This window comes from Desmodus rotundus, unplaced genomic scaffold, assembly GCF_022682495.2.
Source record: "Desmodus rotundus isolate HL8 unplaced genomic scaffold, HLdesRot8A.1 manual_scaffold_153, whole genome shotgun sequence".
Classification (NCBI taxonomy): Eukaryota; Metazoa; Chordata; class Mammalia; order Chiroptera; family Phyllostomidae; genus Desmodus; species Desmodus rotundus.
In genome coordinates this window covers 20,240-33,027 of record NW_026527207.1, presented here as the reverse complement: position 1 = coordinate 33,027, position 12,788 = coordinate 20,240, and the positions used below count along the sequence as shown (strand labels likewise).

General features: G+C 67.5%; 1 protein-coding gene across 3 annotated transcripts; it reads left to right on the top strand.

Moving 5' to 3' along the window:
- Nucleotides 1-581: 581 nt before the first annotated feature.
- EGFL7 (EGF like domain multiple 7) lies at nucleotides 582-12,534 on the top strand. 3 transcript variants are annotated; one of them, XM_045196985.3, is made up of 10 exons: nucleotides 582-770; nucleotides 5,236-5,326; nucleotides 8,596-8,717; nucleotides 8,938-9,077; nucleotides 10,180-10,295; nucleotides 10,494-10,589; nucleotides 10,683-10,841; nucleotides 11,373-11,437; nucleotides 11,900-12,062; nucleotides 12,266-12,534. In XM_045196985.3, exons 2-10 carry the CDS (start codon nucleotides 5,305-5,307, stop codon nucleotides 12,286-12,288), a joined length of 906 nt encoding a protein of 301 aa, XP_045052920.2. In that variant the 5' UTR covers nucleotides 582-770; nucleotides 5,236-5,304; the 3' UTR covers nucleotides 12,289-12,534. The 3 variants fall into 3 exon arrangements, with proteins under 3 accessions (XP_045052920.2, XP_024418033.2, XP_053773690.1); XM_024562265.3 differs by lacking the exon at nucleotides 582-770 and having other exon boundaries at nucleotides 5,231-5,326; nucleotides 8,938-9,054; XM_053917715.1 differs by lacking the exons at nucleotides 582-770; nucleotides 5,236-5,326 and adding an exon at nucleotides 6,299-6,348 and having other exon boundaries at nucleotides 8,938-9,054.
- Nucleotides 12,535-12,788: the final 254 nt, after the last annotated feature.

Sequence of the window (12,788 nt, the reverse complement as noted above, 5' to 3'; positions counted from 1 at the left end):
GGGGCCTTCTGGGAACCAAGGACGGGGCAGGGGCTGGGGGAAAGGTTGTACCCTGGGCCTCCATGGGTGGTCCCCGGGAAGCACGGCCAGAGAGCAGGGAGGAGGAGCCAAGGGTCCCCTGAGGGTCTTCCGCTGCCCAGGCCCCTGCTGACCCACCCTGGACGAGCACCTTGTCCCGTGGGTCTCAGTCACATCATCTAAAAATGGGCGCTTCTCAGCTCAAGTGAGGTCCCTGAGTGCCGAGCAGGGCGCCAGCCTGGGGCACTGCTAACAGGCATGGGGGAGGGGAGGGGAGAGCTGAAGACTCCAGGTGCCTGGACGGACCCAGTGCTCCCCACCGAACCTGCTCCCTTTGGGACCTGGCCCTGCTCAGGTGTAGGCAGCTCACCACCTCTTCAGCCCCCACCGGACGGGTCACTGGGCCAGGCTGTCCCTTAGTAAGGCTTTAGGCACATCTGGTGTGAAGCTGGGCCCCTCCGTGGCTGACAGGGCCATCCTGTCCCTGAGCCCAGCGGTGCTGGGTGATAAACAGGAAGCTCATCTCTCCCCCACACTGTGCTCCGCACTCTCCTCCCTACGGTCCAGCTCACACGCGCCCAGGGCCCCTCTGCCTCTTGCTGCCCGAGATGCCCACGTGGGCCTCTGCTGGGGGCTTGGTCCACCCTCTTCTGGGGCTGCAGAGGCCAAAAGCTCGGCAGTGAGGGGTCCCAGGAGGGTTGTAGGAGACCCCTGGAGACCCTGCAGACTCCTGATCAGCACGCCCTGGGAAGGTAAGCTGGCACGGCCCCCTTTCCAACCTAACTTCCCTGGAAGCTGGGAGGAAGCTGCCACAGTCTGGCTCTGCTGACCATGGGACAGATGGGGAAACTGAGGCCCGGGGTGGGCAGAGCCTCCAGCAACAGAAGCAAAGCTAGTGCCAAAGTGCCAGGGCCCCCACCTCGATGCCACACCTGCAGCTGGCAGGGCTCGGGGCCAGGCCTCTCGACCACTCAGATATGGACAGCCTGGACCTCCTGGGGGCCGCTGCCCAATCCCACCTGGTGGCCAGCTCTGGGTTGGGTCTGGGAGGCGGGTCACACTGCTCTCTGGGGACGCAGTCCTGGGGATGGCCTCCCAGTGAGCAGGCTGCATGCTCCATAACCCTAAACAGATGCCATGGGGGGGGGGGGGGCGGTCCAGCCCAAAGCAGAGTGAGCTCACCACCCCAGTACCCCGGGGGGCTCCATGGGGCAGTAAGCGACACTGGTCTCCAGCCCCCCAGGCCCCTCCTGCAGTCCGAGAGGGTGTCAGCCGTCACCCATCTCCGTCCTGGGCCTGTACCCACAGCCCCTGCCTGTCCCTGACATGCTCCGGAGGGAGGCAGGGCCCCAGCCCGAGCAGAGTGCAGGCTGAGTTTCGGGCAACTGGATGGGGCGAGGCTGGGGCTGAGTGGGCCCTCAGCCAAGGCCTCCTGTCCTTGGATTGGTTCTGGTCTTGGTCCAGGGAGGGACTGGGGCAGGACGGAGGATGTCAGGAGAGGGTCACGGAGCAGTGGGCACCCCCAAACCAAGTGGGCATCGGGGGGGGGCACCCAGGAGCCAGCGCTGGAAGACTGAGCTCTGCAGGACCAGCCCTCTGCCTTCTCTCCTCCGTGCCTGGGTCCATCTCTGAGGACTGAGTACCTTTCCAGAAAGTTCCCAAATATGCCCTGCCTTGCAGGGAGTAGGGGTGACGCATGAACCCACTTACTTATCTGGCTAATTGGCTACTCCCAGCCTCAGCCCATGGGGCAGGGACCTCTCTGAAAGCTGGGCGGGGCATGGCAGGCACTGGGGGCTCACCGAGAACAGGCATGGAGAGGGGGCGGGGCCAACCCATCTCTGGCTCTGCCCTGCTGCTCACCTGGCCCTAACGGCCCTTTCTGGGCCTCAGTTTCCCCGTCAGTACACAGAAGGGGCTGGATGCGGCCAGGCCTGATGTCTCTCATTCTTCCGGCAGGGGCCTGGGGTCTGGGCCGTGGAACCACCTCCTGGCAGGGGGTGAGGTGGGGTAAAGCCCGGATGGCCCTGTGCTCCAGCAAGTCCCCTTGGCAGGACACCCTGGCCCTTGTGGGCACATGGGCTCTCAGGTGGGAGAACAAGGGGGTCTGAGCAAGGCGAAGGGGTGCCCAGAGTACGGCCACTGTGGGCTGGAGGGTGGGAGGGGCACCAGGACAAAGAGGTCTTCAGGCCGCCTTGCCCGCTCAGGCTGACAACGCCTAAGTTCCAGGAACCTGGGCTGTCACAACAGCCCCAGTGGCTGGCGCCCCTCCCGTCCCCCGAGGGGAAGGCCCTGGGCCTGGCTGCAGGCCCTCACCCACACTTATCCTTCCCGGCCACACGGGTGGGGAGGGGAGCAGGTCCGTGCAGACTGATGAGACCCACCAAGCATGGCTGAGACCCCCTCCCACCCTCAGCATTCCAGTGGGGAGTTTCCCAGATTGCTCCCGCCCTGCTCCTGGACAGGACATCAGCTAGTGGGGCAAGAGGGAGGTGAGGGCCAGTGGAGGGGCTCAAGGCCAGGCCGTGGGCAGGTGGGGCTGGCCCTGGAGCAGGGCCCGTGCCCAAGGATGGCCACTCTTTGGCTCGGCCCTCGGCTGACCGTGTGGTCTGGGCTGCCCCTGGACACCAGTCACCCACCCTCGCAGTCGCTGAGTCTTGGCCTTCGCGCCCCAGCACAGTGCCTCCTAAATGAGGGACCTGAGGGCCAGACCAGGGGCTGGACTACCCACCCATCTGAGGAAACACCCTCTTTGGCCACCTAAAGGCTCCTGCATTCCTCCACCCCCACTTCTGCACCCATCAGCCTGCTGGAGGCTGGGCACAGAGGAGGCCAGGGGTGCACTGTGCCCAGGAGAGCACCCCTGGGAAGGGCCGCGGGGGCTCCCACCCACCAGCACACCTCCAGGCGCGGGGCCCCTGCCCCATGGGCAGCCCTTTCCAGGGGAGGCGGCTCCATTCCTAGAAAAGGCCCTGAGCTGATGCCTGCCCCTCCCTGTCCCCTGCCCGGACCACTCTGGGCTCCAGGAGCCACAGAGCAGGCTGTTCTTAGCCCCAGGCCTCTTCTGGCTGGGCTCCCACCCCTGGCATACACTTTGGGGTGCTGCTGTGTACCCTGGGGGGAGGGGGTAACAGAAGCAACGGTCCTTTCTGTGGAGGCCCACAAGCCTGGTGGGCCCGCAGCCCTGGGAAGGCCGTGGCGCCGGCAGGTCCTCTATCACGCCTGGGACCAGCCGGGGCCCAGGGTCACCAGCAGGGCTGTGGCTCTCCAGAGCCTGGTCTCTGGCTGCTTCAGGGTTAGGCTCTGAAGCCCGGGGGACAGGCCCCCCACCCCTCCTGCAGCCCGACCAGGCCCCTCCCCCGACGGCCCCCCACCGGCCCTCGGCCTCCTGTTTGTCAGACCCCGTTATCAGCGGGGAACACACACAGGAAGTCCGGCCAGGAAGGGCCCATCCCAGTCCCGATTTACACGGGATGGAGCATAAAAAGCCGCCCTTCCTCGCCCGGGAGGAGCCTCCCTGCCCCAAGCCGCTGTCCAGCATGCACAGCCGAGACGGAGGCTCCAGGGGACAGGCCCGTGGGCGGCCTCAGGAGGAGCCTCGGGGCGGCTGCCGAGGGGTAGGGCCCACCCCGGCCAAGGAGGCAGCGGTGGTGGCCATGGCCCAGCTGGGGGGCCGGGGCAGCACCAGGTATGGCGGGAGCGCCTTGGACGGGCAGGGAGCAGGCAGAGCGGGGTGAGTGGCCCTCGGCTCCCACTGACCATGGACCCTGTTGGCTGAGCTCTCCAGGGCCATTTCATTGTCCCCCTATTGGCACCGTCCCCACTGCATGGAGGACACCCAAGTCCCCTGGCTCAGGATCCCACTGGTGGGTGGCCCAGCCTGGACTGCGGTTTGGCCCGCCCGGCTCCTACACTTACCCCAGGTGGCCGGGCAGCCACTGTGACCCCTGGAAGGAGCAGGCACGTGGAGCTGGCTCCCCTCCCTCTGGCTGCAGAGACCAGCTCTGCTGGCCCCTCCCCAGACCTGAGCATCCGAGGGTGTCCCCCAAGTGTGGGTGGGCACTCCCTGGGGGGATAGAGACCCCCAAACCATATCTGCAGCCAGGATGAGCTATGAACTTCGGGGGCACTGAATGCGGGACTGGGAGGAGCCTCCCACCCCGCTCCAGCAGCCTGGCCGTGGGGGTCCTCGGGCAGAGGGACGGCTTGGTGGAGTGTGGCACAGGCACTTTGTTGGCCCACCTTGGACCCGGGGGGAGGCCCAGTTCTCCCTCTACCCTCCCTACTCAGGGGAGCCCAAGTCCCCCCCCCCAAACCCCCAAGCAGGAGCAGGCGCCCCCAAGGCCCTGACCAGCCATGGTCCCGAGGACGGCCCAGATCTCAGAGGAGAAAGCAGGCAGCAGGCGGAGTGAGGACAAGCTGGCCCAGCTGCCCAGGCTGCCCTTTCTGCTCCGGCAGGAGGTTAAAGGGTCAAGTGACCCGTAGCTTCAGGGACAGGCTGGGGGCAGGAGACAAGGCTGGGAAAGTCTCTCTCAGAGGTCCCCTCGGTCCAGCGCTTAACTCCTTACTGCCTGGGGCTGGACAGGGCTGCCCTGCTTGGGTTTGGGGGCCAGGAGACCTGTGGCCTGGTGCAGGGCCCCCTGACAATGAAAGTCTAGCAGCCGCCATCCCCACTGCCCTCGGACTACCTGCTGGGAGCCTCCAGGGCCCCCCCTGCCCCCACCCAGGCCTGGACAGTAGCCCCTGGAGGGCAGGAAGGAGAAGCCTCTTTCTGGGGTCTCCCGTCCAGCTCCCTGGGTCCCCTCTGTCCCCTTAGCTCCCAGGCACCAAAGGAGGTCTGAGCCAGCGCCCCACAGCTCCTGGCTGCTCAAGAAGCCCTTCCCTCCCTGTGAACCCACAGGGCCCTCACCCAACACCCAGGCTTCACAGAGACTTTGGGCTGCCTGCACAGCGAGTGTCCGTCCCCGTCCCCAGGGACCCCAGGGCAGGAGGCCCACTTCACAGATGGGAAACCTCACCTGCCTCTGGGTGGAGGCTGTGAGCCTCAGGCAGGCCTGGGAGGCCCCTTCAGCGTGGGCCATCAGGGGGTGGGGGTCTGTAGACCAAGTTTGGCCGAGGTCCCACAGCGGCATATAGGCCGCCCTGCCCCCCCTGCAGCCCTGGACATAGCAGTGACCAAGGCTGTGTGCTGAGCCGCGCCCTGTCTCTGACCCGCAGAGCCCAGCACAGGGGGGACTCGGGGGGCCCCCACCGCCCAGAAGAGCAGCTGCCACCAGTGTCTGGGGCATGACGGAGCCCCCTTCTCCAGGTGAGTCCCACAGCGAGCCCCAGGGCCCTGGGCAGCAGCAGGGCTCTGGATGAGCCTGGGAATGCCTTCCATGGGAACTCATACTTGGGCAGCCAGGGCCCGGGCTGGAGTTTGAGGGCGGACACTGTGGCGGGGCGCAGCCCAGAGCCTCCCGCACGGCGACGGCTGTAATAATCAGGGCACAGAAGTGAGCCAGGTGATTCCAGTGCCCAGGTAAGGTGCTCCTGGCTCCAGCCCTGCGGGCCACTGTCTCTCAGCCAACACCGCTGCCCCTGGCCACCCTGCCACGTGAGACTGCTTTAACCCACGTTACAAATGGGGAAATGGAGCCCAGGACAAAAGACCGCGCAGCAGTCCCAGTAGGGATGGTGGGATTTCGGGGAGCCCCCTGGGGGCCTGGAAGGCTGGGAGGTGGTCCTTAGTGCCCTGAACAAAGAGGGCGCCAGCAGGCACCCTGGGTGGGCTACAGGTTTGGTGTCACAACGGGACCCAGCCGTGTGATTCCGCGGGAACAGGGTGTCTGGGGGCTTCACGGTGCCCCCCCACACACACGTGGGGCAGAGCGCGTCAGCTTTAGCCTAGCGAACTGGCCCCGGGTTGGGCGGGCTATCCTCCGCGGCTGGTGCTCAGCCTGGGGCGGGGGCCGTCAAGAGCTAGCCAACCCTGGTCAGTGTAGCTGCCCACGCGGGCCCTGACTTGCGTCTCAGTCCTGTGTCCCCCGCAGCTGTGCGCCTCGCTGCGGGGACTCAGCGGGCTCTGGAGGGGCGGTGGCGCTCAGAAGCCGGGGTTTCTAGGTGACTCACTGCCCGGCCCGGGGGCACCATTCGCTACAGGGGCCTCAGTTTCTCCATCCGCGCAATGGGGCGGGAAGGCTGGCCTGGGGCTCCGAGCCCACTCCGGGGCGGGGGCGGAGCCGGGAGGGCCAGGTGGGGCGGGGCCGGGCCGGGGCGGGGCCGGGGCCCCTCCGCGCGGTGGCGGTGGCGGCGGCGGCGGCGGCGGCGCGTGCGCGCCCGGATCGGGCGGTGAGTGCGGAGGGAGCGCGGCGCCTGGCCGGGGACGCGGGGAAAGCCGTGGGTGGAGGCCGTTCGCCGCTCGGGCTGGGGATGGCGGCGGGAAGGGCCGGGGACATCACCGCGCGCGACGCTGGGGACCGACTGCCGAGCGACGGCGGGGAGCCGGGCGGGAGCGGGCTGGGGTGCGGAGCGCCGCGGCTCGGAAAGCCGACCCCCCAGCCCGGCCCCGGGTCCTGCGGCTAGTTCTGCAGAATGGGCCCAGCGGCCTGGGGGAAGCGCGCCCCCTGCCGGCGACGGGCGCCCAGCTCCGCGCCGGGCAGCGCGGGGGGCCAGCGTGGGGGTCCCACAGCCCCTCATCCCGCATCTGGGCCCTCAGAGTCCTCCGGGGCCTGACTCAGGGCCTCGCAGGCTCCGTACCCCGCATCCCAGGCCAGCCGTGCCGTCTGCGGGGCGGAGGGTGTCACGAAGCCGGGGCGAAGGGGAGGCGGGGGACGGGCGCTACAGAGGGCATGTCCCGTGAGTCACTCTTGTCGCCTCACGCTGCCTCTTCGTCCCCCACTCTCCGTGGCTCCTACCGTGCAGAGCACCCCTCTGGTAGAAGGGAGGACCCAGGACCGTCAGCCAGTGGCAGAGTCAGGACCCAGCCTCCCCGGTAGGGGCTTAGGAACCTGGGCCAGACAGGTGGGAGGGGAGGTGGAAGGCAGGGTTCACACTGACACTCGGAGGGGATGGGACACTATTGTCACGGACTTGGAGGCTTGGGGCCACCCCTGCGCTCCGGCCCCAGCAGGGCTGCGACACCAAAGGGAAATGAGATTCTGCCAGCCCAGCACAGGCTGGGCAGCGCCATCCGCTTCCTCCAGCCTCGGAGAACAGCGTGACCCTCGCCAGACAGCTTGAATAAGCAGCGTGGGTGCTGGAGCGGCAGGCCCACCCCCAGGGTCCACCCCAAAGTTCATCTTCCCACCGCTCTGGCCCCTGCCCAGAAATTCTGAGAAGCCCCACGGACCCCAAACTCAGTCCTGACACTTCCACTGCTCCGTGCCCCTCTCTGGGGCCCCACAGAGAAAGGGGGGGTGCAGGAATGACCCTGCCCAGGCGAGCACGAGCATGGAGTGGGCTGCCAGCGGAGTGACCATACCCTGGCGGGCGTGGAGGGCCCAGTCACTGCTCCCGTGGTCCCTGTTCGTGGGACTGATTGTCAGAGCCGAAGGAGGGTCCTCTGAGCCCCCCGTGGTCTCTGAGGAAACCAGGTCCCCGAGGAGAGACACACACACTTCAGCTTCTTCCAGTGCCTTTCCCTACCGGGGACCCTGCAGGGCCCAGGACAGCCCACGGGGCGGTGGGGGCCCTGGCCCCTTGGGGGCCTCAGGTGGGGCACCTGGAATGGGGGGCCCTGGCTGCACAGATGGCTGGCATCTCCCCGCACCCCCTGCTTGTGCGGACTGCCCCCTCCCTTCTCCTGGGCTGGTTACAGACCATTAATTCAGGGCGGGGTTCCTGGAATTCCCAGGTGTCCTGCCCAGGCCCCATGGCTCCGGCCCCCAACCAGACTGGGATGGCCATGAGCCCCTCTGGCGTGGGGGGGGGTGGCGGGGGGCTGCTTCTGTCCCCCACCAGGTGGGTGCCCAGTGGGCCGCAGTCTGGGAGTCCTGGAGGCTGTGTGCTCAATACTCCAGACCAGTTCAGTCCTAGCAAAGGAGTCCCCCTCCGAAATGCAGGCCCCCACCCACCCTCCTAGGGCCGGGACCTCTCATGGGTGCGGAGGGCCCGTAGCCGCCCAGAAGGACGCCCACAATGCCCATGGCTGGCTCCCCATTGGAGGGCCCTAGAGGCCAGAAGGGCCGAGCCAGCTGGGCCGGGTTCCAGCTCTGCCCATAACCCCCATTTGTGGACTGAGATTGGGGCGCCAGTGTGCCCTTGCCCTGCCCTGTGCTAATGAGGAGGTGCCAAACCCTGCCGGGGAGGGCATGCTGGTCCCCAAGTGTGCCCTGGGTGCCCCCTGCCCCGGGGACTGCCCTGCAGCCTTGGGTGCTTTCTGTGTTCACGCAGCTGAGCCCAGTAGGGTCTGGGGACCTGACCATTCCCGGGCCCCGGATGTTGCCTTTCTGTGGTGCCCCGCGGCCTGCATGTGGCTGGCGAGGGGCTGGGGGCTCTCCCACTGGCAGGAGGCCGAGGCAAGGGGACAGTCCCCACTAGGAGCATGGGTTTGGGGGGATCCGCAGTGCGACCTCCAGGCCATGCCTTGGGTTCCAGGCCACCCTGAGGAGAAGGCGGCGCCAGCGGGAGACTCGGGCCATGTGGGGCTGCTGGGAGCTGCTCCTGCTGTGGCTCCTGGTGCCGGCGGCGGAAGGCACGGAGCACGTCTACAGACCTGGGTGAGCCCTCCTCCCACCCCTGGGCAGCGCCCCCCAAACTTTCAGGGGCTGTGGCTCTTTCTTGTGGCTGCTGCTGAGAATCCTTTCCACAGTGACCTTGAGAAGCCCCTTCCCCAGGTCCTCAGCTTCCTTGGGGTCTGGGGCTGGGAGGATCGGGGTCTGGGGCTGGGAGGGTCTGGCTCTGGGGATCCCCCGGCTGACTCACTCCCCCCTCCTCTAGGCGCAGGGTGTGTGCCCTTGGGGCTCCCCGGGGCCCCGTGTCCGAGTCCTTCGCACAGCGTGTGTACCAGCCCTTCCTCACCACCTGCGACGGGCCCCGAGTCTGCAGCACGTACCGGTGAGAGGCTGCTGCCACCACGCGTGAGCTCCAGGGCCCTGGCGGGGGGGGGGGGGCAGTTCCCCCCGGAACGGGAAACTGAGGCCACGTCTGAGCCGGTGGCAGAGACTGACGCCTGTCTGAATGTGGTTGTGATGGTGCCCGGCACCACTCCTCGCTCACCTGCTCCCCACCCTCGTTTTTAGCGGGGTGCTCCATCCAGTTGGCCCCCTCCATTTGGGGCATCACTGGCTACAAGTTCTGTCCCCCTGGGATGATGGCTGCCTCCATTGTCTGGGTCCCCTCCGTAGTCCCGATGGTCGCGGAGGGAGGTCCTACCCCCGTCCCTCACCAGGACGTCCCTGCGGCCTGCGTCCGTGGGAGAGGCGTGCATCTCCGGTTCTCAGCCGTGGACATGGGCCTTAAAAGCGTTTTACTTTCTGCAAGGTTCTCCAAGACCTCCTGGCAGGGGCGGGAGCCAGTGTGGGTGGGGTTAGGTTGGGATCCTGGGACAGGCCAACGTGGGCCAGAGCCCTTGTCCCTGAGGCCGGTCGCTCACTCTCCTTCTCCGGCCAGAACGTTGGGAAACGCACTTTCCCCGAGGCTGTTAGCCAAGGAAGGAGGGGGCTATAATTACAACCCCATTTGGGAGCCCCGCCTGCTGAGGGTGGCCCGGGGTCCAGCCTTCGGGGGTTCCTGAGCGGCAGGGTGGGCAGCCATGGTCTAGCAGAGCACCCTCGGTAAACTGGGGAGACCTGGGTGCCCCATCCCTACTAGCTGGCACGCCTGGATCCGGGACCCCCTGCTCTATGGCAGGCAAAGCCGGGGCTCCTGCCAAGCCTCGGGGTCCCACTCAGCACCACAGCGCAGAGCGGGGAGATGGGCTAGGCAGTGAGCTTAAGGTGCTGTCCCTGGGGAAAGAGGACCTCTGGGGACACTTTTGGGTGACTTGTCCACTCTGGGGGAGACCATTTCTGTGGCTTCTGGAGGGCTTGGGACAAGGAAGGCAGGCGGATGAGGAGGTCAGGGGTGTCACAGCCAGCATGTCTGTGGAAAGCCTGGCCTGGGTCCAGGAGACCTGGTGGCGCCCAGTGAGGCCACGCCATGAGGGCCAGCCCCTCTGAGCTGCCCCCACCCCAACCACAGGACCATCTACAGGACTGCCTACCGCCGAAGCCCTGGGCCGACCCCCGCCAGGCCTCGCTACGCCTGCTGCCCAGGCTGGAAGCGAACCGGCAGGCTCCCTGGGGCCTGCGGAGCAGGTGAGGGCCCCGCAGCAGCAGGTGTGAGTCGGAACACGGCCTGGCTAGGCTGCGGTCCAGCCCGTGGCCAGACCTGGGCAAAGCACTGGCTGCCTCTCAAAACCTGAGCCCAGCGCCTCTTTGCCGCATGCCACCCCTTCCTGGCTGCCACCCCCTGGGGACCTTCACGAATTGGTGACAGGCCTCCGCCTCCCACAGCGATATGCCAGCCACCATGCCAAAACGGAGGGAGCTGTGTCCAGCCGGGCCGCTGCCACTGCCCTGCAGGATGGCAGGGCGACACCTGCCAGACAGGTGAGGCTGGGCGCCGCCCTGGCCCTCTGGCAGGTCCATTTTGAGGGGGTTCAGTGACGACCCTGGCCCTGCTTGACACCCGTCTCCCCGCAGATGGACACGGCGCTGGAGGGGGCGTCTGTCCCCACCGCTGTGCCAACGCCGTGGGTAGTGACTGTTGCCGGTGTCCTGAGGGGCACGGCCCGTCCACCGGTGGGAAGCTAAGCCCGCCCAGGAGAGGGACCCCTGAGGTGGCCCCGAACCCCGACAAAGGTAAACTCCCCACTTGCTGCTGCACTTGGGGCTCGGGCGGGGGGGGGGCCCGGGTGTGGGGCGTGTGGGGCACCGGAAGGTCTCTCCCTGACCTGGGCAGCAGGGGACGGTTGCGGGGCCAGGGGTGGGGGGCCCACTCGGCCGGAGCAGGGAGGGCCCTGTGTCCCTGCCCCACAGCCTGCAGACACCGCGCCTCAGCTGGTGACGGGACATTATTACTTTTGGTACGCGCTGTGACACTTCAAACTCGTACCGTGAGTAATAATGCGCCGTCGGCAGCCCAGCGACCAAGAGCACAGCATGGACCTCGGCGGGGACCTCCCCTCAGCACGGCGGGGACTCTGCACCCAGGAGCTGGTGGGGTGGGGCTGCATCTACCCAGGGTGCAGCCCAGGGCTCACTGAGCTGGCAGGGCCACCCCTGCTGGGGGCGGGTCCCAGAATGAGGGGAGGGGCTTGCCACACCTGGGTAGAGGCCAGCCTGGGGTGGGGGTGCCGGCCGGACCTCCCCAACAGCACCGGGTCTCCCCAGGCGTGGACAGTGTGATGGAGGAGGAAGTGCAGAGGCTCCGGTCACGGGTGGACGTCCTGGAGCAGGTGAGGCCTGGGCTGGGGACCAGGGCCTCAGCCTGGCCCCCGCATTGTCTCCTGTCGGCTGTGGGGTTCGGCGGGGGGGCCTAGGGGAGGCTTCCTTGATACTGACAGCCCAGCGTGCCCTTGGCCTGGGTTCCATGCCGGGCAGGGGCAGTGGGGGATGACTGGGACCCCATGATGAGAGGGACCGAGCTCAGTCCTGTCCCCTCCGGCCACACAGACCCTGAACCCAAGTCTAGCCCACCCCGCCTTTGTCCCTGAGGGGACAGAGTGCCCCTGTGGGCCTTTGCACAGGGCCATTGGCCTGAGGACCCTTGAGACGCTCCAGGCCTGGGAGCCCATGGCCAGGTCTAGGGTTTGGTGAGCCCTCGTCGGCCACAGCAGGTTTCTTAAAGCCTTGTGGGACAGTGGGGGTGAGGGGCTGGCCCAGGGCCCCCGGCCCACGCCACCCCTGCCACCCCACAGAAGCTGCAGCTGGTGCTGGCCCCTCTGCACAGCCTGGCCTCGCGGGCACTGGAGCAGGGGCTCCCTGACCCCGGCAGCCTCCTGGCCCACTCCCTCCAGCAGCTGGACCGCATCGACTCCCTGAGCGAGCAGATCTCCTTCCTGGAGGAGCAGCTGGGGTCCTGTGAGTGCCCGGCCCCTTGCCCACCACCCTACCGATGCCCGCCCACTCCCCCACCCATGGGAGCCTGCGCTGCCACCAGCTGGGCCAGTCCTCACCCTGAGGCCAGAGGGTGGGCAGGCACCACAGGCTCAGGGGCTTCTCTGGCTGGACTGGAAGGTGGTGGGAGCTGTGACCTCTGACCTTAGCCCCCATCCCGCCCATAGGTTCCTGCAAGAAGGAGCTGTGATGGGCCTGTGTTCCCCCCACCCCACTGGGCAGGGCAGGAGGGCCTCTCCTCACGGAAGAAATGGCGCCGTGGGCTGAGGGGCTGTCTTGTGTGAGCCTGGCCTCTGTACCTCGGCCAGCTTCCCGGGCTCGGCGGGCCGTGCCTGAGATGTGGTACGACAGCCCGGGGCCCCTGACTGGGCTGCGTGTTGCGGGGGGAGCCCCATCCCCGATCTTCGTCAGAATAAAATGAGACTTGGAGAGCTGCCATGTCCGTGAGTGGACTGTGTGGGGTACTCAGGGGCTGGCAGGGACCCCCCAGGTGCCCCACCACGTGCTGGCTGGCGGGAGAAAGGGGAGCAGCCACAGCGCAGGGAGAGGTCTCCAGCCCCCTGGGTGCTCCTAGGTAGGGTCTTAGTCCCCCTCCAAAAGGGGCTGGAGCAGGTGGCTTCTGGGAAAGTGGCACTGGCCAGAGACAGCTTCCTTCTGGTGACAAGGCGGCCCTGCCCCAGGCCCATGGCC